Source organism: Zalophus californianus, chromosome 10 (assembly GCF_009762305.2).
Source record: "Zalophus californianus isolate mZalCal1 chromosome 10, mZalCal1.pri.v2, whole genome shotgun sequence".
Lineage (NCBI taxonomy): Eukaryota > Metazoa > Chordata > Mammalia > Carnivora > Otariidae > Zalophus > Zalophus californianus.
This window is the reverse complement of record NC_045604.1, coordinates 43264293-43290549: the sequence shown is the minus strand read 5'-3', so window position 1 is coordinate 43290549 and position 26257 is coordinate 43264293. Positions and strand designations below refer to the sequence as shown.

General features: G+C 40.3%; 1 protein-coding gene across 4 annotated transcripts in view; it reads right to left on the bottom strand.

Annotated features, from left to right (window-relative positions):
* Positions 1–26257, bottom strand: part of RGSL1 (regulator of G protein signaling like 1) — a 103449-nt gene that overhangs the window by 65625 nt on the left and 11567 nt on the right. For 2 of the 4 annotated variants that reach the window (XM_027610430.2, XM_027610429.2), the window contains exons 4-10: positions 19563–19692; positions 17722–17826; positions 16602–16763; positions 13702–14681; positions 5819–5881; positions 5180–5402; positions 2299–2406 (exon numbers count right to left, since the gene is read on the bottom strand). In XM_027610430.2, coding sequence (XP_027466231.1) covers positions 2299–2406; positions 5180–5402; positions 5819–5881; positions 13702–14681; positions 16602–16763; positions 17722–17826; positions 19563–19692 — 1771 coding nt within the window. The remainder of the gene's footprint in view (positions 1–2298; positions 2407–5179; positions 5403–5818; positions 5882–13701; positions 14682–16601; positions 16764–17721; positions 17827–19562; positions 19693–26257) is intronic. The other 2 variants (XM_027610432.2, XM_027610431.2) reach the window with 1 other exon arrangement.

Below are 26257 nucleotides of genomic sequence, written 5' to 3'. Positions count from 1 at the left end.
CTGGGAGTAAGGAAGACACATGTGGATGAATCTTTGAGAGTAAGCATGAAGAACAAAAATAATACTCACTAATAAACAACCACTGTGAAAGAGGCACTTAAATAACCAAGTAGACAAAATGACTTGGATGGTTGATGTCAGCAAATCTGTGTCATAATCCACCTCAGTGCTGGCACAATGAACTCATGAACAGAGTAGCTAGATGGCAGGGATGGAAATTGTATATGCACCCAATGGCATGGGCCCCATACTCACCAAGGCTGATTTAGTTACCACTGCTGCCAAATGTTCAACTTGTCAGTGACAGGGACAGATGCCAAGGCCACATATTTCAATAACTCTCATAGAAAACCAATCACCCACTTGGTGACAAATTGATAACACTGGATCACTTCTACTCTGGAAAGGGCATCAATTCATCTTGCCTGTAACTGACAAGGATTCCTGCCTGCAAGGCATCAGTGAGCATTGCTATCAGGGGACTTACAAGATCCCTGAATGAGATCCCATGTAAGGTTTCCTCTGACCAAGGAATACACTTACAGCCCAGGAGGTTGACAATGGACATATGATGATGGGATCCACTAGTTCTATCAACAATGGAGGGCTGCTGGTTTGGTAGAACAATGGAGCCATTTCTTGAAGGTGCAACTGTGAAACCAGCTTGATTATGATCTTGGGAAATGGTACATCATCCTCCAGGATAAACTGAAGACCATTATAAGGTATCGTGTCCCCAGTAAGTAGAATACAAGGGGTATGGGGACAAGGGATAAAAGTAGGAGTGAGCCATTTAACATCAGTGTCAATGATTTACTTAGGGAAATTTCTAATCCTTACAACGTTAGGTTCCATGGGTCTAGACCAGTGCTGTCCAATAGAAATATAACATGAATCACATATATAATTTTAAATTTTCTAGTAGTCACATTAAAAAGGATAAAATAAAAAGGATGAAGTTAATTTTAATAATATGTATTTTGTGTAACCTATTTGTATCAGATACATTTTAAGTGTTCGATGGCCACATGATACTAGTGCTCCTGTACTAGACAGTGCTGGTCTAGAGATCCTGGTTCCCAGAGGGGGAATGCTTCTACTCGGGACAGAGTAGGCACTCAGTCGCTTTAAGCTCCTTAGGTTAAGAGGCTAGCAGGCAAGAAAAGGAGTTACTGTATTGAGAGGGTAATTGACTCTTAGCATCAGGGTCATCAGTAACACAGCAGGAGCAGTGGAAAATTCATTTGGCACTCTTGGTATTCTGCTGCCCAATTTTGATGATAAATTGCCAAGCGTAGTAACTATAGTCTGAGAAGTCATGATGACCAGGGAGCTCAGGCCTCTTAGGGATGATAGTCTATGTCATCCTCCCAGGTAAGTCTCCCAAGACCAGCAGAGACACTAGCTGGAAATAAAGGGACTCTAGGATGGGTAGCAAAGGAGGGTGAAGAGGAGTATTCGTTGTGGTCTCCAGATAAGCCATAGGAGTGTGAGTCAGCCCTTCTAGTCTAAGTTCCTTAGGAAAAGGAACCAACCAGAATCCTGGGGTAGCTATTCCAAGATGGAGTGAAATTTCCATACAAAGAAAGTCAACAGGATGCTGTGGTGCACAGCTGATGCACAGCTTAAATCCTCCTTTTAGGACCAAAGCATTCATTCCCAGCTGCCTGGGGTGTTGGCTACAGACAGCTCATAGTTGAGGTCCCCTCCGGGCATTGTCTCAGCCAAAGGGTGCTGCCTGACCCTAGGTTATATCCTCCCCGCAGGCAGCAAATCCCTTATGAGTCAATGTGAATGTAAAAAAAAAAAAAAAAAATCCTTTGTCTCAGTGAGGGACAAATCTGAAAGGCCATCCTAGTTTTAGAGCTTCTTCTGTGGATCTGCTGAGGTCTATTGTAACTGCCTTGCAGTTCAGCCTCTACCTTTCCAATTCTGCTTTCCTTATTTCTTTAAAGGGGTTATTACTAAGAACACACGCCAACAAATCTCCTTCCACACATCTCCAACTCTAAGAAACTTGGTAGAAGACAAATCTGCATTATAAAACCCCAGAATGATAACTAGGTGAGAAGGTAGGAATTAACAATTTTCATCACCACCCTCATTCATTTATAAATTGCCTGTCAGTTTCATGATGCACTTCTGTGGCTGTGTAGGAGAAAAAAAGCCGTGGCAATTCTCCCCTGACCATCCCTCATTTCAAAAGAAGCATGGTTCCTCTCTTGGCTTATGCCTCTTGCGGTTGGAGACTCTCTTACCAGATTGTCTCAACTCTCTCTCTGAGTTGTCAACTCTTACCTATTTTAGGTGCTTTTTCACAATATATTTTGTAGTCGTCACTGATCTTCTGTATGGCCACCTTTGGAAACTTATAGCAGAGATCCTCAAAGGACATTTTCTCTATGTCTGTCAAGTAGGGGAAAAAGGGATAGAGCCTGGTTTGTCCACTCTGGTTCAAAGATTCATACACTTTTATTGAAGGTGTTACCTTTAAAATGTTATTTAAGTAAGATAATAATGTTTTAATAAAATGTTTACACAAGGAATACAAGCTCCTCAGGCCAAATTAGAAGCAAGGAAATAAAGCCTTCCCTCCTCTCCAGAATGGGAGGATTCTGCCCTTCTTGGGGACACCTGACCCATGGAGATATTCTGCCTGAGGGAGACTAGGGTAACTGAAATATGATTTTGAAAGAGGTACTAATTGTTAACACATATACAAGAAGTAATTTATCCAAATGAATACTGACCCCTTCAAAGTAGCCATCTGTTGTGGGAAAGAATTGCAAATGTATTTCAAATATTCTGCTATTGCTTCAAAGAATCTGACACACTTAGGGATAATATATGGGAGATAACATGCTAGGAACTTTCTCTCTTGCTTGGCTCTGTCTTTGGGAATTACTTCCACAATTGACAGCTCATATATGTGAATATCATTAATAGTTGCAAATCATTGTCCTTCAAGAGCAAATTATTTTTTCTAGAAATAGCATACATTATTTATAGCTATACATAGTTAATTGAGAGGGAATATACCTTTTTGCATCCAAAATAAGATGAGGCAGGAAGGCTGAGACATCAAGGGAAGTTTTAGTCATGTACTGGACAATAGATGCAGATTAGCAGCACCTTGCCTCCTACCAAGGTGAAAACACTCAATCATGTTGTGAGTTCTGGAGTTTAAAGTAAGTCTAAATGCACACAGTTCTTCAGAAACTCTCCCAAGGCAGTCCAGTACTTTCTGAAGATTATACTGGTGGGAGTCTAAGGAATGCTGGCGTACGGACCCACAAATGTTAGTTGTTCTTATGTCAGCATTGTCATTGTTCTCATTATCATCTCTCAGCCCGGGGAATCTGGCTGTAAGTTGTAAGAGCAGTAGATCATTCCTACAATAGATCAGGTTTCTAGTCCTGGACCAATCCCTCCCTTGCTAAGCAAACTTGGCCAAGTCTTTCCACTTCTCAGAGACTCATTTTCTCATATAAAAGCTGAGAGTATTCTAGCTCTGATGCACTGTGAGTTTATGGTGTACCCTGAGTGGAGGCATCAGCCTACCTAGGAGTCAGGGCCCTGGGCTAGGCATATATATAGGAGGACTTTATCAGGTCAGACTTGCATTTCAAAAAAAGCAGTGGTGGAGGAAATAATGATGTATGCTGGGGGAGGGAAGAAGCATCTTCATGGAGAGTGGTTCTCACTCTTCCTGGCCATCCCTGACACTCCAAGTCCACCAAAGCAATGCCTATTGCCAAGTATGTGTGCGGCGAAATTTACCAGCCATCCTTTCTTCCACCTTTCTCTTGATTTCTGGGACAGGTTCTGGCATGTTCAGGATTTAGAGAGAAGGTGAAACTCTGATATGAAACAGAGGGTTTGTTCATGCTAGATTTAATAACTCATGCCCAAGCATGGCTCTGAGAGGCAAGCATTCAAAGCATCTTGTTTTGTATATGCAGTGCACATCAAAGTTTTTAAAAAGCTGAGTGTTTTTTAGTATAATCTAACAAGTACTTATTGAGCACCTGTTTGCTGTGTAAATGCATTGCCTCCAATCCCCTCAACAATCCTACCACGTAGGGGCCGTTATCCCTACTCTATAGTTGAGAAAATGAGGCTCAAAGAGATGAAGTAACTCGCCCAGGCTCATTGAGCAAGGAGGCAGTGGAATTGAATTTTCAAAGCTTTGGCTTATTCCTCTTCTGTGTTTTTAAAAGTGCAGGTCATGACTCAATAATACGTCGAAAAATTGTCATTGCCAGCTTTTACAAAATGAAATAGAATAAAATAGAATAGAGAATATTGGAGGAAATCATCTTATATAATAAGGGTAAGTATTGCTTTGTGAAAATGTTTTTCCACATATATGCACACACATATATACAAGTACATGTTCCCTGAAGTTAAATGTGTTTATTGTGGATTGAAGCTTGAGAAATACTGCAGTACTCTGACTGCCCCAGCATAGATAATTAAAGCAGTTTGTTCAATTTGGATATTAATGGCTGACATTATTGGACTTTTAACTATTGCCAAGCATTGTGGTACTAGCTTTCATAGGTGACGTTGGTGCTTCTTCACAACAAACAGCAAACTTATTATGATTAGCCCCATTTTAAAGATGAGAAAACTGGGGCTTACAAAGAGGTTAAATACATTGCTCAAGTTTACAGTCACTAGTGGACCTAGGATATAACCCAGTCCTCTGGGAAAGCAGAGCCTTGTGTTCCTACCCACTCCTCTCTACTACCTGAGTGAGCTGCTTTTGTTATGTTGGGAGAGAGGAGTAGCTATTAAAAATCTATTCACAGAAATGCTTTGGACCTTACTATGGAGGAGGTGTGGTAAGGTGGAATATGCTTATCAGATGTACAAAAATGAATTATTCTGTAACTAAGGTGATGCTTTGATGGGCACGAGTCTGGCCAAACTTAAGTGGCCAGTCAGTGAGATCCTGGCTCTGCCACTTACTGTGTGACCTTGGGTAGGTCACTTAACCTCTCTGTGCCGCTGTTACTCAGTACTTACCTCATAGGTTATTTTGAAGATCAAATGAGGCAATCTTTGCATTGCACAGTGCTGATGTGCAGTAAATAATCACTAAATGTTAAATATTAATATTTCCCAGTTGCCTATATGTTAGTAACGGTCAAAAAATTATGGTGACTGCCCTTACCTGCTTGGAACACTGGAGACTTTAGTTCTACCTGGAGAGACCCGCCTTGTCTCAGGTCCTCAGTAGCTATCTTTTGCCACTGCATAGAATCCATTTCCTCCATGTTAGCCAAACCCTGGCTTAGCTCCAGGGATTCCTCACACCTCTTGTAAAGAAGAATGTTCTCTTCTTTACTTACAGATCCTTTTTTATGCCATTTGCTGCTGATGAACTTGGTCTGAGTCTAAGAGAAGGGGATGGGGGCAAAGAGCATTTGCTATAGGAACTACACCAGCAGCAAGATTTTTGTAACAGCCCAGTCCTCCTGTGCCTCCTTGTGGCATGAACTTATGCTGATTGCTTTCATTTTGTTAAGAACCATTGCTCCTTTACACACCAACCTCCACCCTCTTCTAATCAAACCCATTTCTATAAGGGAGAAATTCTATATGAATGTGACTTCTTCACAATCAGCTATTGCACTTGAGTCTTTTCCCTTGAGGTTTATGTTTAGACTATCAGGGACCATGTCAATGCCCAGTGGCCTCTAGGAAAAATAAAAATTTCATTTACTTTGACAAATAAGGCTTCTAAGAGAGCAGTTACTCTTTTTTCTTCCCACAACCTCATGATTCTTCCCCAACTCAAAGTCCCTCCTACTGTAAAAATGAGAAACCAGTAGTCCTCTTCATCCAGAAATTCATCATACCAGGAGCTGAGCACCTGAAATCCGAACAGGACATAAGCGTTATGAGGTGATGCTCAGTTTGCTGCATCTCTTGTGCTAGTGATCATGTGGGAGAAGAGCAGACTGCAGATTCTGGATTCTCTAATTTGGAGCTATAATGGAACAGCAAACATTAGCCATGACCAACCAGGAGGCAACCTATGTCTCCCTGAATATGGCAGCTTGTGCAGTCTCTCTCTGAATCTCAGAGAATCGTAATTGATATTTACCTAAGAAAAGAATAACAAATTACTGAAAGACAATTACTTGGCATCTTCATACTTCCTTGTTCTTTTCTAAATAAAGTACCATCTCATTTGATGGTCCTGAAAACCAAAGATCTTTTTTGAAGTGTCTTCTCTCAATATCTCCCACTTGAAGACCTTACCCACTTGTGAAGAATATTTCATTACATTAAACAAACAAAAAACAATAACAACAAAAATACCTAAGAGCTAGTGCTCAGCTAGGTTTATCTGTCTGTACTCTCACCTTTATTCATTCATCTATTTGAAAAATAGTTTCTGAGGTCCTCCTTTCTGCCAGGCGCTATGCAAATGGCTGGGAATATACAGATCAATATGCTACAAACCTTGTTCTCAAGGAGCTCACCTTCTAGCATGATGCACAGCACAGGACAGCACATGCCACAGTATAAGGGTGAACAAAGTTCTCTGGGAGCAGAGTCCAGGAAATCCAGAAAGAATTCATAAAGGCAAGGAAATTTTAACCAGAATTTGCATATTGCAGGATAAGTAGGAGCTCACCATATGGAAGTTGAGTAAAGCGCATTCCAGGCAGTAGGAGGCACTTAAGCAAAGGCACAGAGATGGGAAAGGACATGTTTAAGGATGACGAGTACTCCAGCATGAGTACTCTCGCATAGGCAAGCTATACATCCTGCAAAGAGCACAGGGGTGGGGTAGTGGCAAGGAATGAGGCAGTGAAGGTTGGTTGGGACTCTCCATGAGGGACTCGAATGCCTTGCTCAGTAGTCTAGGCGTTATTTTGCAGGAAATGAGTCAACAACAGTAATTTTTAAGGAATATAAGATTGTTTCCACAAACCGCCCCAGTCATGCTGCCTAAAGGTGAGTCGAGGAGTACAAGTTATAGTAACTTCATCAGATCTCCTGGGCTCCTGGGGAACTGGAGTGAACTATATTCCTGAGAAAAATCAGCTCAGTGATTTAATATCAGCAATATATAATGTAATATGATGTGACTGACCAGTGGATAATCTCTAGATACATATATGCTAAATATGAATAATAAATAAACATGTGTGAAATAAGTACCCTGTTAATGTTCCTTCTAGCTTAAAAGATTTGTGACTCTAATAACTAGTGAATAAGTGATCTAATTGGTATCTTAACAAACAGTGCTTAATAAACATTTTCCATTAGAAGAAATAGTCAGATTTGCAGCAAAATAATAGTAATAAATAATAGATATAATAAAACAATATCTAAACCTATAATTACTTTTTAAAATTTGACCTATGAAAAATGTCAATGGTATTTTGATAAGGATTTCATTGAATGTGTAGATTGCTCTGGGTAGAATAGATATTTTAACAATATTTATTCTTCCAATCCATGAGCATGGAATGTTCTTCCATTTCTTTGTGTCTGCCTCAATTTCTTTAGTAAGTGTTCTGTAGTTTTTAAAGTACAGATCCTTTACCTCTTTGGTTAGGTTTATTTCTAGGTATCTTATGGTTTTTGGTGCAATTGTAAATGGGATCGATTCCTTAATTTCTTTTTCTTCTATCTCATCATTAGTGTATAGAAATGCAACTGAGCTGGAACAAATAATCCTAAAATTTGTATGGAATCAGAAAAGACCCCAAATAGCCAGAGGAGTGTTGAAAAAGAAAACCAAAGCTTGTGGCACCACAATTCCGGACTTCAAGGTATATTACAAAGCTGTAATAATCAAGACAGTATGGTACTGGCACAAAAACAGATGCATAGATCAATGGAACAGAATAGAGAATCCAGAAATGGACACTCAACTCTATGGTTAACCAATCTTTGACAAAGCAGGAAAAAATATCCAGTGGAGAAAGTATAGTCTCTTCAATAAATGGTGCTGGGAAAGTTGGACAGCTACCTGTAGAAGAATGAAACTGGACCATTTTCTTACACCATACATAAAGAAAAACTCAAAATGGACGAAAGATCCAAATGTGAGATAGGAATCCATCAAAATCATACAGGAGAACACAGGCAGCAACCTCTTTGACCCTGGCTGCAACAACTTCTTGCTAGACACATCTCCAAAGGCAAGGGAAAGAAAAGCAAAAACGAACTATTGGGACTTCATCAAGATAAAAAGCTTTTGCACAGCAAAGGAAATAGTCAACAAAACTAAAAGGGGAGAAGATATTTGCAAATGACATATCAGATAAAGGGCTAGCATGCAAGATCTATCAAGAACTTATCAAACTCAACACCCAAAGAAAAAATAATCTCCAAAGAAGACATACAAATGGACAACAGACATACAAAAAAATGCTCCACACCACTTGGCATCAGGGAAATACAAATCAAAACCACAATGAGATACCACCTCACACCAGTCAGAATGACTAAAATTAATAAGACAGGAAACAACAAATGTTGGTGAGGATGCAGAGAAAGGGGAACCTTCTTACACTCTTGGTGGGAATGCAAGCTGGGAGAGCCACTCTGGAAAACAGTATGGAGGTTCTTCAAGAAGTTAAAAATAGAGGTGTTATTTGCAACTAATGAATCATTGAACACTACATCAAAAACTAATGATGTACTATATGTTGGCTAATTGAACATAATAATAATAATAAAAAGCTTAAAAAAAAAAGCTTAAAAAAAAAAGCTTAAAAAAAATAGAGCTACCCTATGACCCAGCAATTGCACTACTAGATATTTACCCGAAGGATAGAAATGTAGTGATCCGAAGGGACACCTGCACCCCAATGTTTATAGCCAAACTGTGGAAAGAACTGAGATGTCCATCAATAGATGAATGGTTAAAGATGTGGTGTATATATACAATGGAATATTACTCAACCATCAGAAAGGATGAATACTTAACATTTACATTGACATGGATGGGACTAGAGGGTATTATGCTAAGCAAAATAAGTCAATCAGAGAAAGACAATTATCATATGTTTTCACTCATGTTGAATATAAGAAACGGTGCAGAGGATCATAGGGGAAGGGAGAGAAACCTGAATAGGAAGTCATTAGAGAGGGAGAAAAACCATGAGAGACTCTTAACTATAGGAAACAAACTAAGGGTTGCTGGAGGGGTGGGGGAGGTAATTGGGTGATGGGCATTAAGGAGGGCATGTGATGTGATGAGTACTGGGTGTTATATGCAACTGATGAATTATTGAACACTACATCTGAAACTAATGATGTACTATATGTTGGCTAGTTGAAACCAAATAAAAAATAAATAAAATTTGACCTATTCTTTTAAAGATTTTATTTATTTGACAGAGAGAGACACAGCCAGAGAGGGAACACAAGTGAGGGAGAGGGAGAAGAAGGCTTCCTGCTGAGCAGGGAGCCCGATGTGGGGCTCGATCTCAGGACCTTGGGATCATGACCTGAGCCGAAGGCAGATGCTTAACGACTAAGCCACCCAGGCACCCCTGACCTACTATTTTTAATATATATGTATTTTTTCTATAATTGTTTTTTTATTATGTTATGTTAGTCACCACACAGTACATCATTAGTTTTTTAATCTTTTTTATTGTTATGTTAATCACCATACATTACATCATTAGTTTTTGATGTAATGTTCCATGATTCATTATTTGCATATAACATCCAGTGCTCATTACAACACGTGCCCTCCTTGATACCCATCACCGGGCTACCACATCCCCCCACCCATCTGAAACCCTCAGATTGTTTCCTGGAGTCCATAGTGTCTCATGTTTCATCTCCCTGTCTGATTTACCCCATTTCAGTTTTCCCTTCCTTCCCCTAATATCCTCCGTGCTATTCTTTATGTTGAAAAAGGGGAACCCTCTTACACTGTTGGTGGGAATACAAGTTGGTATAGCCACTTTGGAAAACAGTATGGGGGTCATCAAAAAGTTAAAAATAGAGTTATCCTATGACCCAGCAATTGCTCTACTGGGTATTTACCCCAAAGATACAGAAGTAGTGGAAAGAAGGGGCACATGATCCCCAATGTTCATAGCAGCAGTGTCCACAATAGCCAAACTGTGGAAGGAGCCAAGATGCCCTTCAACAGATGAATGGATAAAGAAGATGTGGTTCATATATACAATAGAATATTACTCAGATATCAGAAAGGATGAATACCCACCATTTGCATCGACATGGCTGGAACTGGAGGGAATTATGCTAAGTGAAATAAGTCAAGCAGAGAAAGACAATTATCACATGGTTTCACTCTATAATTGTTTTCCATTAAAATGTATTAGGGTTTCCTTCAGAATTCATTTTGTCCATCACTTGGTAAACTCTCCTGTCCCATCCTGAGAGCAGTGCATAAAAGGCCAGATAGTAAATAGTTTCCAGTGTCTGTGGAACTCATTACTCCTGCCATCTTCAGTACCTTCTCTCAATCCTCCCCTCTTTGGTTAGAACCCAAGGCAATTTTTATTTATTTATTTATTTATTTATTTATTTATTTATTTATTTATTTAAAAAGACTTTATTTATTTATTTGACAGAGAGAGACACAGCGAGAGCAGGCATACAAGCAGGGGGAGTGGGAGAGGGAGAGTGGGCTTCTTCCTGGTCCTTCTTCCGAGGACCAGGGAGCCCGATGCAGGGCTCGATCCCAGGACCCTGGGATCATGACCTGAGCCGAAGGCAGACGCTTAACGACTGAGCCACCCAGGTGCCCCGAACACAAGGCAATTTTAAGCTGATGCTCTGTCTTCCAGGTTCACACCTACTTCTGTCTACCCATTTCCTTTTACAGTATAGTATTCCTAGTGTATCTATAAACTTATTAAATCTACAAATACAATGACAAAATATGGTTTTGTCCCAATTCTCGTTTTATATATGAGGCAAAGAGACCTAGGGAAATTCAAGAATTTAGACTTTGGATTTGTTCAAGACCACAGAGCCAAACAGTGACACAGCCAGAACTTTAAAAACTTTTCCCCCTACTGCTCATAGACTGTTTTCACATTGGTGAGTTGGAAGTTAGGAAATGGACATATCAGTGGGCATGCTATAAGCAATTCACAAAAGTTGATTGGATAATTGGAGGATTATTGAAGAGATGGATGAAAATCAGAGTTCTCACAGAATCTAGTTGTCTCCAAACAGAAAAGATAGCCCTCGGCAAGGCCAAAAGAGGGACCATTGCTAACTGGGATTGACTAGTTCAACAGACATCTATTGAGCATGAATGTTATCAGCACTATCAAGCACTGAATACTATACCCTAAGGTAGTGTTCTAAATGCTGGGGAGACAGTACTGACAAAACAGATGAAAATCCCAGCCCTCATAGGGAGAAATAAGCAAAATAAGTTAAACATATATACATATTATGCATCTATCTGAAAAATAATACAAGTATATGTGTATATAATAGATGTATATTGTATGCACATACGCATACATGTACATTGTAAGGATTATACATGTATTATACACGCACTCACACAGAGTGTATGTATGTATGTACATATGTATGTAAGAATGGATGGTTGGATCTGAATAATGATAAGTGCTAAGTAGAAAAATAAAGTGGGGATGGGATGCAATTTTATATGAAGTGGCTAAGGAAGGCCTCACGAGATGACTTGAGCAAACAGCTGAAGGAGGGGGGGCACAGTTGTGTGAGCATCTGCACTTTATGCACAGTCGGAGCACTGCCACTGAGCAGGCAGTATGCCTAGCATGGCTGGAGTGATGTGCCCAGAGGCAGTGGCAGATGAAGCCAAAGAGGGGAGGTAGAGGAGAAATTATGTAGGCCTTGTCAGTTTTGGCAAGGACTTTGTATTTTATTGAAGACAGAAAGCCATCTGTTTTCAAGGTCCCCACTCACTTCCTTTTACTTATTTTCAGTTAAATTACACAATTTATGTTTTTGCAGAATCACCATGGCCAGTGTGGAAATAAGCCCGCTTGTCATCTCCGAGGACAAATCCACAGGCATCAGTTAGGAGGCCACTGCAGTAACCCAGGTGGCACTGGATGGGTCTTGGACAAGAGTGGTTGTAACAGGGAAGAGGAGGCATGCCAGATTCTGGATATATTTTTAAGGTCGAGCCAACAGGATTCACCAATAGACTATACATGAGTGTGAGACAGAAAGGCAAGTCATAGATAATATCAAGATTTTTAACCTGAGAAACTGTGATAGGTTAGTCTTACCTATATACAAATACCATCAACATCTTTGCTGAAGACCAAGGTCCAGGCAGGGGGCTTTGCTGTGTGTATCTGCTGATCCAGGAAACACAGCCCCAGTCTAAGCCTCTAGCTCCAAATACCTCTACAAAGAAAAGCGGGGCCTCTGGCCTTCCACTAAAGAACTGTGCAAAGGAGAGCTATGGTGGCTGTGCATCCACTGGACTGACCTACTCAATGTGTAACTGTTGATAACTAAGATGTCCTGGAAATTGTGCTGGTATTAGAGCCAAGACCTCCTGGGTTCTGACCCTGGTTTCTCTACTAGTCTGCTGTGTGCCTTTGGGACTAATCCACTTACCCTCTAGGAGTCTCATTCACCTCCATTGTACAACAGTGGCAATAGTACTACCCTGTCCGCCTCTGAGGTTCTAAGAAGCCTAAAAGAGGTAATATGTTTACACATGCTTTATAAGGCAAATACATCTTAATGCACTAAATAAGTTGTTTATATCCACCTGCCCTTCCAGATCTACTCTCTATCCTTCTTCACTACGCTTGTGCCTTGGGAAATTAACCTGTATGGACCACATCAACAGGCTCCCTTGACCTCACATTGGATTGATCTAGTTAGGAGTCCTAGCAGGAGATGGGAAAGCAGGAGGAGAGTGAGCTTGGGATTAGCTATTCCCCTTGATCCCTTCTGGCCAGATCACAGAGGACTGGCTATACAGTTCTACTGACAGTTAGAGTTCCTGCCAAGTGTCCCACCCCATACACCTCTTTCTCTCCTGGGTCTGGTAACTGCTCCTTCTCCTCAATTCTTCAGGTCTTGGAGGGAGAAAAGTGACCCACCCTTACTGGCCCTGAGGTGTTACACTATCTCCTGTGGTTTCCCTACCCTCATGCCCTTTCCTTTGTAAGCAGTCCCTTGTATCAGGCTTTCGTCTGCTACCCAACTCGATTCTGCCATTTGTTTTCTGTCAAGATATTGACCCTACAATATTCAGGCTATGGCCCTCATCTCCTGTGAGTCTTCAGGATAGTTGCATAATTTTTATCTAATGTTTTGGGATAAGAATAAACTCCTACCAATTGGCCATTTCCTTAATGGTTAGTCTAGTTTACCCTGCATTTCAATATATAATGTTTGGAACGGAATTCTTAGAACTTCCCTCAGTAGAACACTCTGAGGTTCCTGGTTTTGGAGATTCCATATAAGGGGAAATTAAAGAAGAAATAAAAAGTGGAAGTTGGCCACTCGCCCACTTCCATTCTACCTTGGATTTTGGCTGTTTCTTGGAAATTTGTATAGCTTTTTCCTAAGAGATCAACCAAGTCTTCAATATGTGAAGAATTATGTAGGTAATTATATCATTAACTTAACCAGTCTAGATGACCATATAGGATTTTTGGTCAGTCTTGACCTAACCTTCCAGATACTAACCCATTTCTGTGAGGCATGGCCTACCTTGCAGATCTCCCTCTGGGCTCTGGGAATCCAGGGGTTTATATCCCCAGAAGGCAGCATCTCCTTCAGGCCTTCAATGGTTTGCAATTTAAGCGGTAGGCATGGACCAACCTGTTCATTCAGGTAGAGCTCACAAATTCGGTTCCCCAGCATGTGCCGAAAGGTGGCATTCCCAGTCTTCCTGTTACTCATCAGGACACTGAGAAAATGGTGCAGGTCCTGCCAGAGGTCCAAGAGTTGGATCTCCACTTTCAAATTCTGCTTTTTCAGGTGGTCCCGGAAGGGACTCCCTGCACAGGCATCAGCACACAAGGCCCAGTGGGTGTACCCTAAGGAGATGCCTTGCTTGATGGCCTTCTTGACTGTCATCTGGGGGGGGTGATTAATGATGGGGGTGACAGTCCTCAGGTGTGTAGAGAACGTTGCCTCAAAGAGGCCCTCCATGTGGAGGTGGCTCTTGGCTTTCTTCTTCGTGTTGGACTTCCTGGCACAGAAAATATCCTTTTCCAGGGAACTGATTATTCTCTCTTTTGAAGAAGTGACTTTTGGGGAAGACATTTGCATATATTTGTATTTGTATGTGTCCTTCTCTGGAGAATACAACTCCTGGGAGGGCATAATGTTGGTGTCTGGCTTGGTATCCATTTCCAGAGTAAAGCCATGGTCTATCAATTGCCACATCCTCCTCTTGGTCTTCCTGCTCGAGTACTGCTTCTGGGGGTGGTGGCACTTCTTGATGCTCATGTTTAGAGGGAGTCCTCCTATGTGAGTACAGCAAATGGTGCACAGGCGAGTCTCATATTCCCGCATCAGACCTTGGCATGATTCCTCCTTGGCCATAACTGTCCTGGCATGGGTGTAAAAGTTGGGGAGCCAATAGCTCTGAATTTTGAACAGAGCCACTTTCTGCATGTGGCTCAGGATCTCTCTCCTGGTGGTTGACTGGTTGGGATGCCAGATGGAGAGGTTCAGGAGGGACTCTGGAAAGAAAAGAGACATAAAGGATGAAAATGATGTAGTGGTACTGTTGGTGGGAATGCAAGCTGGTGCAGCCACTCTGGAAAACAGTATGGAGGTTCCTCAAAAAGTTGAAAATAGAGCTACCATACGATCCAGCAATTGCACTACTGGGTATTTACCACAAAGATACAAATGTAGGGATCCAAAGGGGTACGTGCACCCCAATGTTTATAGCAGCAATGTCCACAATAGCCAAACTGTGGAAAGAGCCAAGATGTCCATCGACAGATGAATGGATAAAGAAGAGGTGGTATATATACACAATGGAATATTATGCAGCCATCAAAAGGAATGAGATCTTGCCATTTGCAATGACGTGGATAGAACTGGAGGGTGTTATGCTGAGTGAAATAAGTCAATCAGAGAAAGACATGTATCATATGACCTCACTGATATGAGGAATTCTTAATCTCAGGAAACAAACTGAGTGTTGCTGAGTGGTGGGGGTGGGAGGGATGGGGTGGCTGGGTAATAGACATTGGGGAGGGTATGTGCTATGGTGAGCACTGTGAATTGTGCAAGACTGTTGAATCACAGATCTGTACTTCTGAAACAAATAATGCAAGATATGTTAAGAAAAAAGAAAAAGAAGAAGATAGCAGGAGGGCAAGAATGAAGGGGAGTAAGTCGGCAGGGGAGACGAACCATGAGAGACGATGGACTCTGAAAAACAAACTGAGGGTTCTGGGGGGGGGGATGGGTTAGCCTCGTGATGGGTATTAAGGAGGGCACGTTCTGTGTGGAGCACTGGGTGTTATGCACAAACAATGAATCATGGAACACTACATCAAGAACTAATGATGTAATGTATGGTGATTAACATAACAATAAAAAATTTTAAAAAAAGAAAATGATGTAGTGGTGGTGATGATAATGATGTTGGGAGTGTTTTTTTGAACTTTTCCAAATGTCATTGTGTATAGCATTTCATTTGTTCTTCATGCAACCCTGGGGTGTGGACAGGACAAATATATAATAAACACATTTTTAGGGTTTTCTCAGGGAATGGTGACCCCTTTCTCTGATTACCTTCCTTCTTCCCCATAGAAATAAGCCAGTTTATGAGATTCCTTGAATTATTTTTTTAGACAACTGGATATTATTGTAGAGAAAAGCAAAAGGCACAAGGAAATATGTTTAATAACGGGATTTCTGAGTCAGATCTGCCTGTAGGAAGGGGTTTAGATTGGATAATTTGAAGGAGTCATTACTAGCCCTGAGTTTAATGTCATAAATTCTCAATTATCTCTATGAATAGAGGAGTGTGACTAATCCCAAACAGCAAATATTCTGGAAGACACTTACATTTGGGTTAGGAATGTCTCCTTAATTAATAAATAAATAACTAAACAAACAAAGAAATAAATAAATTTAGATGAATCTGATATTCTAGAGAAGAGGCTGGCAAACCTGTAAAAAGCCAGATAGTGAATATATTAGTCTTTGAGAGCCATATGCAGGCTCTGCTTCACGGTCTTCTTCCTTAACCCTTGAAAAATATAAAAACATTCTTAGCTCATAGGCTACATGAACTGTGTTTGGCCTGTGAGCTGTAGTTTGTTCTAGGGAATCTCAGTTTAAAAAAAGACAAGCCATGCAGTCTCAGAAGATGCAGGAGCTGTTTAGTTACCCTGTCCCAATTCCTCCTCACTCCTTCCAGCCAATCTTTACTGGCGAGTAATATCTCAGGAAGAAGTTTAAGGATAACTGGTCTCTTGCAACCCTTCCCTGTTAAGGGTTCCCAATGGCATCCCTGATACATAGAAAATGGAGAGGGTAGCAGTCGGCAAAATGAGAGACTGAGTGTTATCAGACGCTGAATTGATTTCTTTGTTACATCCCCCAGTGATTTCAGTTCAGATATGCTTTATAATTCTTACTGATGTTCATGTTGCAGAGAGTTACCACTCTTGAGCCCTCCTGTAGATGGGTAGCCTTCAGCACAAGGAGGAGGGACAGATAGTGGTCTCTCATTTCCAGGTCCATCTCATCTATGCTCAAGATCTTCTCAGCAAGGATCCAGAAATCCACCAGCTCTTCACCTACGGATTAGAAAGGGTAAGCACAGAGCTCCCTTGCCCTTTCAGTGGTTGCATCTGGGTGTAGCAGCTGATACCACTCCCCACCATCAGCCTGCTCTGTCGCCTCCAATATCACCATTAGTCACTTCTTTAGGTTAAGCCATCATCTCTAGTAATGTCATAATGTAGGGGGCAGATGGAGGCATGGGGAAAATGGATAGGGATCTTTGTGACTTCTGTTGTTGTGAGAAAAACTGTCACTTTAGGGAAAACTGCTAGACTCTGAGGACGGATCATGAGACATTTGAGCTTTATCCAAAAAAAATGAAGATGAGAAGAAAAAAGAACATTTGCTATATCATGGACTAGGAACAGCCAGAAGAAGAATAATGGAGCCCAAAGGTGCCAAAGACTACATTCCCTGTTTCACAACTTTGCCAGGGCTGGAGTCTGAGTGACAAACTAAAAGATAGTCTGTCTAGTTCTTCCCTATCTGCTCCCCGGAAATACAGGATTTTACCCGTAAACTAGAGCTTGTGCTTGGATGAAACTTAACGCTGCTGAACTGGAGTGTCCGCTAGTGCTGGCTGCTGACCTCCCACATTCATCAACCACTGGACCCAACAGAACAGAAAGCAGTGCATCTCAACACTTGTGCTATAGGGATTTGTTTATTTACTTGATCCTTGTCTGTTTCCCCACCGTTGTGGCAGCTTTATTAAGTGGGGATTTATGGCTCTTGTTCAGTGCTCAACAAACACTGTTAAATGAATGGATGGATGGATGAATAAAAGAAAGGCACTCTGATTGCTTTTGCCCTAATCTACACTGTGGACCCATTTTCAAAGACTTCTACCCAAACAACAATATAAAACATTATATTTCCCATATACACACTTTACTGTCAATAAGTGCTCTGGGGCATCCTGGAAGTTGTTAAGAACTTGCAAAGGCTCCAGAAACAACTCCAAGAACCTACCTGTACTGCTGTTGAGGTAGGTACAGAAGCGCCACATCCCTCTGACCCCACCAATGCACTTATGGAGTAGCCACTGGTCTGCTTTTCTCCATCTCATCATCTTGGCTGCCAGGAAAAGTCCATGGAGGGAGGGAGAGAGAGAGAGAGAGAGAAAGAGAGAGAGAATGATCTCTTTCCCCAGCACCTCTCTCAGCCTTTCACAGCTAGACCCCCATTCAGTCAGAGTGAGTGAGGAAAAATAGTGGCCAGTTAGATGAGTCGGTTATGAGTATGTGGTACTCTTGAAGGTAGAAAACAGACCCCCTTGGGCACCTGGGTGGCTCAGTCATTAAGTGTCTGCCTTTGGCTCAGGTCATGGTCCCAGGGTCCTGGGATCGAGCCCCACATCGGGCTCCCTGCTCAGCGGGAAGCCTGCTTCTCCCTCCCCCACTCCTCCTGCTTGTGTTCCCTCTCTCGCTGTGTCTCTCTCTGTCAAATAAATAAATAAAATCTTACAAAAAAAAAAAAGAAAACAGACCCTCTAGTGACATGCATAATACGAGGGACCCACAAACACAGTACAACCCACAGATTAAAAACACCCTCTGACCAAGACCTCTTGCCTTCTATAATCCCCACCTGACAGTGATTTTGCCAATCCAATATATATATTGAAGGAAGGAGATGAGTATATTGGGTGTTTTGTTACATTTTACTCAATGGTGTCTCCTGAATCTTGACTTTTCCCAGGGTGGAGCTGAGAGTCAAATGATCAACTCAGCCCTAGATGGAAATGTTATTAATTCATTCTTTCAACAAATATTTATTACATGTCTACTACTTTGTACAATTCTAGGTGTTTGGGATACATCAGCGAACGGAAAATCCCTGCCCTCAAGGAGCTTACATTCTGGTGAAAGAGACAGATAATAAACAATAAGCATAATAAATACATTATCTGGTAAGGCTGAATGTTATAAGCACTACAGGAAAAAAATGAAAAAGTAAGAGAGGTAAAGGGGGGTGAGAGTGCTAGGGCAAGAGTTGGATGAGTGGACATTAGGGTCATCAGGGTAGCCTCCACCGAGGAAGTGAGATTTGCACAGAGATCTGAAGAGGTGAGAGAAGGAGCCAATGTGGATATATGGAGAAAGAGCATTCCAGGCAGAGTGAACAGTCAGTGCAAAGCCTTGAAGTGAGAATGTGTCCAGCATGTTTGAGGAACTGCAAGCAGGTCAAGTATAACTGAAATGGAGTAAGCAAGGTGGGGGGAGTAGGAGCAGATGAGGTCTTAAAAGTAATGGAACCACATCTCTAGGACCGTGAAGGCCATTGTAGGGGCATTGGATTTTACACCGAGACAGGAGTCATTGGTGGGGGTATGGAGCAGTGAGCAGAGGAGTGACATGATCTGAACTAAGTTTTAAAAGGCTCTCTTTGGCTGCTGTGAGCAGGAGAACAAGAGAAGAAGCAAGGAGACTAATTAAAAGATGATTTCAGTAGCTAGGTGAGAAACGATGGTGGCTTAGACCAGGTTGGAGCAATGATGGTGGCGAGATATGTTGATTCTGGATATATTTTAGGCAATTTTGCCATGTTGTATATCCACCAGTAATTCTCTCATTTCTGGCTGTAGTGAGACAACTAATACACACAACCTATCTGATTCCTGCTTATTGCTCTAGGTACCAATTTTTCAGCCTAAGATTTCACTTACTGCTGTAGTACAAGCTGAGACACCCTCACATCTAAGGCTACAAAGGTGGCCAGTATTTGTACCTTACTATAGAACTAACAGGGACAGGACAGAAACTAGAAGCCTAGTTTCCCACATTTTTCCACACACACACTCTCATGCTTACCTCCTTCTGGGGAGTTAATGAAACTGATGAGCTCCTGACAGAGAATGTAATGGAAACACAAGTTGGTTTTACAGAAGAAAGGTAACCGGTATTTTTCCAACCAGGTCAATAATCCTTTGTACTTTGCCATCTAGAGTCCAAACAAAATGGGAACAGAAGAGAGAAATGGAACTGAACTGCTAAGAAATGCAGCTTAGCAAGGGGCAATAAATAACTTCATACCTGCAGTATCTGGCCCAAGGCAGAGGTATGTTGATTAAAAATAGTACCTAAGGGGAGTGAAGACTTGAGCTGAGGCTCCCAAAGGAGTGAATGAATTGGTAGGAAAGAAAACCTTGGTCTTTTATCCAAAAATTTTCCTTATTCCTGAGTGAAGTTGTTTAAGAAAAGATCTAAGTCTTGCTGTGTAGAAGAGAAGCAGAAGAGATTTTGATCTGTGGTGTCAAGTCATAACTCTATTCAACTTGCTTCTTTGTAAGCACACTTATAATTCTCACAAGTTCCTAACCCATATCAAATGCATAACATGTACAAAAAGACACAAAGACTCACACTTAATGTCATTTAGAGTACGGGTTGGATCCCTGAGGGATTGAGCCACCAGAGAAGGAAGAAGAATATAATTTTTCTTTTTGCTTGTACCTCTCACTTCTCTTCACCCATTTTTTTCATCCCCCCATCCACTTCCTAACTGGCAACCACCAGTTTGTTCTCTGTATTACAGGTCTGTTTCTGCTTTTGTTTGTTCATTTGTTTTGTTTTTTTAGATTCCACATATAAGTGAAATCATACAGTATTTACTTTTCTTTTATTTATTTCATTTAGCATAATACCCTCTAGTCCCATCCATGTTGTCACAAATGGCAAGATCTCATTCTTTTTTTATGGCTGAGTAATATTCTATTGAATATATATACCAAATCTTCTTTATTCATCTATTGATGGACACTTAGGGTGCTTTCATATTTTGGATATTGTAAATAATGCATAAACATGGGTGTGCATACATATTTTCAAATTACCATTTTCATTTTCTTTGGGTAAATACCCAGTAGTGGAATTCTTGGATTTTATGGCAGTTCTATTTTTAATTTTTTGAGGAATCTCCATACTGTTTTCCACAGTGGTTGCACCAACTTACATTCTCACCAACAGTGAATGAGGGCTCCCTTTTCTCCACATCCTCACTAACACTTGTTATTTCTTGTCATTCTGACAGGTATAAGGTAGTATCTCATTGTGGTTTTGATTTACATTTTCTTGATGATTCATGATATTGAACGTCTTTTCATGTGTACGTTGGTGATCTGTACACCTTTTTTTAAGATTTTATTTATTTGTTTGTTTGTTTGTTTGCTTATTTATTTATTTTAATGAGTGAGAGAGACCACAAGCGGGGGGTAGGGGCAGAGGGAGAGAGACAGGCAGTCTCAAGCAGACTCCACACTGAGTGCAGAGCCTTACACAGGACTCGATCTCGTGATCCTGAGATCATGACTTGAGCCGAAATCATAAGTCCATTGCTTAACCGACTAAGCCACCCAGGCACCCCCATCTGTACATCATTTTTGGAAAAAATGTTTATACGGGTCTTTTGCCCATTTTTAATTGGATTTATTTTTGGTGTTGAGTTGTATAGTTCTTTATATTTTTGGCTATTAACCCTTTCTTATATATATCACCCGCAAATATCTTCTTTTTTCACTAGTTGCCTTTTTATTTTCTTGATGGTTTCCTTTGCTGTGCAAAAGGTGTTTATTTTGGTGTAGTCTCAATGGTTTATTTTTGCTTTTGTCTCTCTTGCCTGAGAAGACATATCCACAAATACTTCGCTAAGGCTGATGTCAAAGAGATTACTGCCTATGCTTTCTTTCAGGATTTTTATGGTTTCAGGTCTCACATTTAGGTCTTTAATCCATTTGGAGTTGATTTTTGTGTATGGTATAAGAAAGTGGTTTCATTCATTTGCATGTAGCTGTCCAATTTTTTCAACATTATTTATTGAAGAGACTATCTTCCCCCCCATTGTATTTTCTTCCCTCCTTTGTCATAGGTTAATTGACCATATAAGTGTGGGTATATTTCTGGGCTCTATGTCCTATGGATAGAGCTATGGATAGATTTATCCATAGATCTACCCACATTGATCTATGTGTCTATTTTTGTGTCGGTGCAATAACATTTGATTTTTATAGCTTTGTAGTATATTTTAAAATCTAGGATTCTGATACCTTCAGCTTTGTTCTTCTTTTGCAAGATGGTTTTGGTTTTCTGGAGGCTTTTGTGATTCTATACAAATTTTAGGATTATTTGTTGTAGTTCTATGAAAAATACTATTGATATTTTGATAGGGATTACATTGAATCTGTAAATTGCTTTGGGTAGTATGGACCTAACAACATTAATTCTTCCAATCCATGAGCATGGTACATCTTTCCATTTGTTTGTGTCATCAATTTCTTTCATCAGCATTTTATAGTTTTCAGAGTATAGGTCTTTCACCTCCTTGGTTAAATTTATTCCTAGGTATCTTATCGTTTTTGGTTCAATTGTAAATGCAATTGTTTTCTTAATTTCTCTTTCTGCTATTTCATTGGTAGTATACAGAAACACAACAGATTTCTGTTTACTAATTTGTATCCTACAACTTTACAAAATCCATTTATTACTTCTAACATTTTTTTGATCGAGTATTTAGGGCTTCATATGTATCATGTCATCTGCAAATAGTGACAGTTTTACTTCTTCCTTAACAAATTGGATGCCTTTTATTGCTTTTTTTCCACTCCAACCGGTAATCTATTTTTTTTATTATTATTATGTTATGTTAATCACCATACATTACATCATTAGTTTTTGACGTAGCGTTCCATGATTCATTGTTTGCGTATAATACGCAGTGCTCCATGCAGTACCTGCCCTCCTTAATACCCATCACCGGGCTAACCCATCCCCCAACCCCCCTCCCCTCAGTTTGTTTTTCAGAGTCCATCATCTCTCATGGTTCAATACCCCTCCAATTTTCCCCCTTCATTGTTCCCCTCCTGCTATCATCTTCTTTCTTTCTTTTTTTTTTATTTGTTTCAGAGGTACAGATCTGTGATTCAACAGTCTTACACAATTCACAGCACTCACCATAGCACATACCCCCCCAATGTCTATCACCAGCCACCCCATTGCTCCCACCCCCCACCACTCCAGCAACCCTCAGTTTGTTTCCTGAGATTAAGAATTCCTCATATCAGTGAAGTCATATGGTACATGTCTTTCTCTGATTGACTTATCTCGCTCAGCATAACATCCTCCAGTTCCATTCACATCATTGAAAATGGCAAGATTTCATTCCTTTTGATGGCTGCATAATATTCCATTATATATATATATAGATAGATAGATAGATAGATAGATATATCGATATATCGATATATCTATATATATATATCACTTCTTCATCCATTCATCTGTCGATGGACATCTTGGCTCTTTCCACAGTTTGGCTATTGTGGACATTGCTGCTATAAACATCGGGGTGCACGTACCCCTTTGGATCCCTACATTTGTATCTTTGGGGTAGATACCCACTAGTGCAATTGCTGGGTCGTATGGTAGCTCTATTTTCAACTTTTTCAGGAATCTCCATACTGTTTTCCAGAGTGGCTGCACCAGCTTGCATTCCCACCAACAGTGGAGGAGGGTTCCCCTTTCTCCACATCCCCGCCAACATCTGTCATTTCCTGACTTGTTAATTTTAGCCATTCTGACTGGTGTGAGGTGATTCTCATTGAGGTTTTGATTTGGATTTCCCTGATGCCGAGTGACGTTGAGCACTTTTTCATGTGTCTGTTGGCCATTTGGATGTCTTCTTTGGAAAAATGTCTGTTCATGTCTTCTGCCCATTTCTTGATTGGATCATTTGTTCTTTGGATGTTGAGTTTAAGAAGTTCTTTATGGATTTTGGATACTAGCCCTTTATCTGATATGTCATTTGCAAATATCTTCTCCCATTCTGTCGGTTGTCTTTTGGTTTTGTGGACTGTTTCTTTTGCTGTGCAAAAGCTTTTTATCTTAATGAAATCCCAATAGTTCATTTTGGCCCTTGCTTCCCTTGTCTTTGGCGATGTTTCTAGGAAGAAGTTGCTGCGGCTGAGGTCGAAGAGGTTGCTGCCTGTGTTCTCCTTTAGGATTTTGATGGACTCTTGTCTCACATTTAGGTCTTTCAACCATTTGGAGTCTATTTGTGTGTATGGTGTAAGGAAATGGTCCAGTTTCATTCTTCTGCATGTCGCTGTCCAATTTTCTCAACACCATTTGTTGAAGAGACTGTCTTTTTTCCATTGGATATTTTTCCTGCTTTGTCGAAGATTAATTGACCATAGAGTTGAGGGTCCATTTCTGGGCTCTCTAGTCTGTTCCACTGATCTATGTGTCTGTTTTTGTGCCAGTACCATACTGTCTTGATGATGACAACTTTGTATTAGAGCTTGAAGTCTGGAATTGTGATGCCACCAGCTTTGCTTTTCTTTTTCAACATTCCTCTGGCTATTCGGGGTCTCTTCTGGTTCCATACAAATTCTAGGATTATTTGTTCCATGTCTTTGAAAAAAGTGGATGGTATTTTGATGGGGATTGCATTGAATGTGTAGATTGCTCTAGGTAGCATGGACATCTTCACAATATTTGTTCTTCCAATCCAAGAGCATGGAACGTTTTTCCATTTCTTTGTGTCTTCCTCAATTTCTTTCATGAGTATTTTATAGTTTTCTGAGTACAGATTCTTTCCCTTTTTGGTTAGATTTATTCCCAGGTATCTTATGGTTTTGGGTGCAATTGTAAATGGGATCGACTCTTTCTTCTGTCTTGTTGTTGGTGTATAGGAATGCCACTGATTTCTGTGCATTGATTTTATATCCTGCCACTTGACTGAATTCCTGTATGAGTTCTAGCAGTTTTGGGGTGGAGTCTTTTGGGTTTTCCACATAAAGTATCATATCATCTGCAAAGAGTGAGAGTTTTGACTTCTTCTTTGCTGATTTGGATGCTTTTCATTTCTTTTTGTTGTCTGATTGCTGTGGCTAGGACTTCTAATACTATGTTGAATAGCAGGTGGTAGTGGACATCCCTGCCATGTTCCTGACCTTAGGGGGAAAGTTCTCAGTTTTTCCCTATTGAGAATGATATTTGCTGTGGGTTTTTCATAGATGGCTTTTATGATATTGAGGTATGTACCCTCTATCCCTATACTCTGAAGAGTTTAGATCAAGAAAGGATGCTGTACTTTGTCACATGCTTTTTCTGCATCTATAGAGAGGATCATATGGTTCTTGTTCTTCCTTTTATGAATGTATTGTATCACATTGATTGATTTGTGGATATTAAACCAACCTTGTAGCTCAGGGATAAATCCCACTTGGTTGTGGTGAATAATCCTTTTAAGGTACTGTTGGATCCTATTGGCTAGTATTTTGGTGAGAATTTTTGCATCCATGTTCATCAAGGATATTGGTCTGTAATTCTCCTTTTTGATGGGGTCTTTGTCTGGTTTGGGGATCAAGGTAATGATGGCCTCATAAAATGAGTTTGAAAGTTTTCCTTCCATTTCTATTCTTTGGAACAGTTTCAGAAGAATAGGTATTAATTCTTCTTGAAATGTTTGGTAGAATTCTCCTGGGAAGCCATCTGGACCTGGGCTTCTGTTGGTTGGGAGATTTTTGATGACTGCTTCAATTTCCTTAGTGTTTATAGGTCTGTTCAGGTTTTCTATTTCTTCCTGGTTCAGTTTTGGTAGTTGATACATCTCTAGGAATGCATCCATTTCTTCCAGATTATCTAATTTGCTGGCATAGAGTTGCTCATAATATGTTCTTATAATTGTTTGTGTTTCTTTGGTGTTGGTTGTGATCTCTCCTCTTTCACTCATGATTTTGTTCATTTGGGTCATTGCTCTCTTCTTTTTGATAAGTCTGGCCAGGGATTTATCAATCTTGTTAATTCTTTCAGAGAACGAGCTCCTAGTTTTGTTGATCTGTTCTACTGTTCTTTTGGTTTCTATTTCATTGATTTCTGCTCTGATCTTTATTATTTCTCTTCTCCTGCTGGGCTTAGGCTTTATTTGCTGTTCTTTCTCCAGTTCCTTTAGATGTAGGGTTAGGTTGTGTATTTGAGTCCTTTCTTGTTTCTTGAGAAAGGCTTGTTTTGCTATATACTTTCCTCTTAGGACTGCCTTTGCTATATCCCAAAGATTTTGAACAGTTGTGTTTTCATTTTCATTTGTTTCCATGAATTTTTAAAAATTCTTCTTTAATTTACTGGTTGACCCATTCATTGTTTAGTAGGAATGTCTTTAGCCTCCATGTATTTGAGTTCTTTTTGACTTTCCTCTTGTGATTAAGTTCTAGTTTCAAAGCACTGTGGTCTGAAAATATGCGGGGAATGATCCCAGTCTTTTGGTACCCGTTGAGACGTGATTTGTGACCTAGGATGTGATTTATTCTGGAGAATGTTCCATGGGCACTAGAGAAGAATGTGTATTCTGTTGCTTTGGGATGGAATGTTCTGAATATATCTGTGAAGTCCATTTGGTCCAGTGTGTCATTTAAAGTCTTTATTTCCTTGTTGATCTTTTGCTTAGATGATCTGTCCATTTCAGTCAGGGGGGTGTTAAAGTCCCCCACTATTATTGTATTGTTGTTGATGTG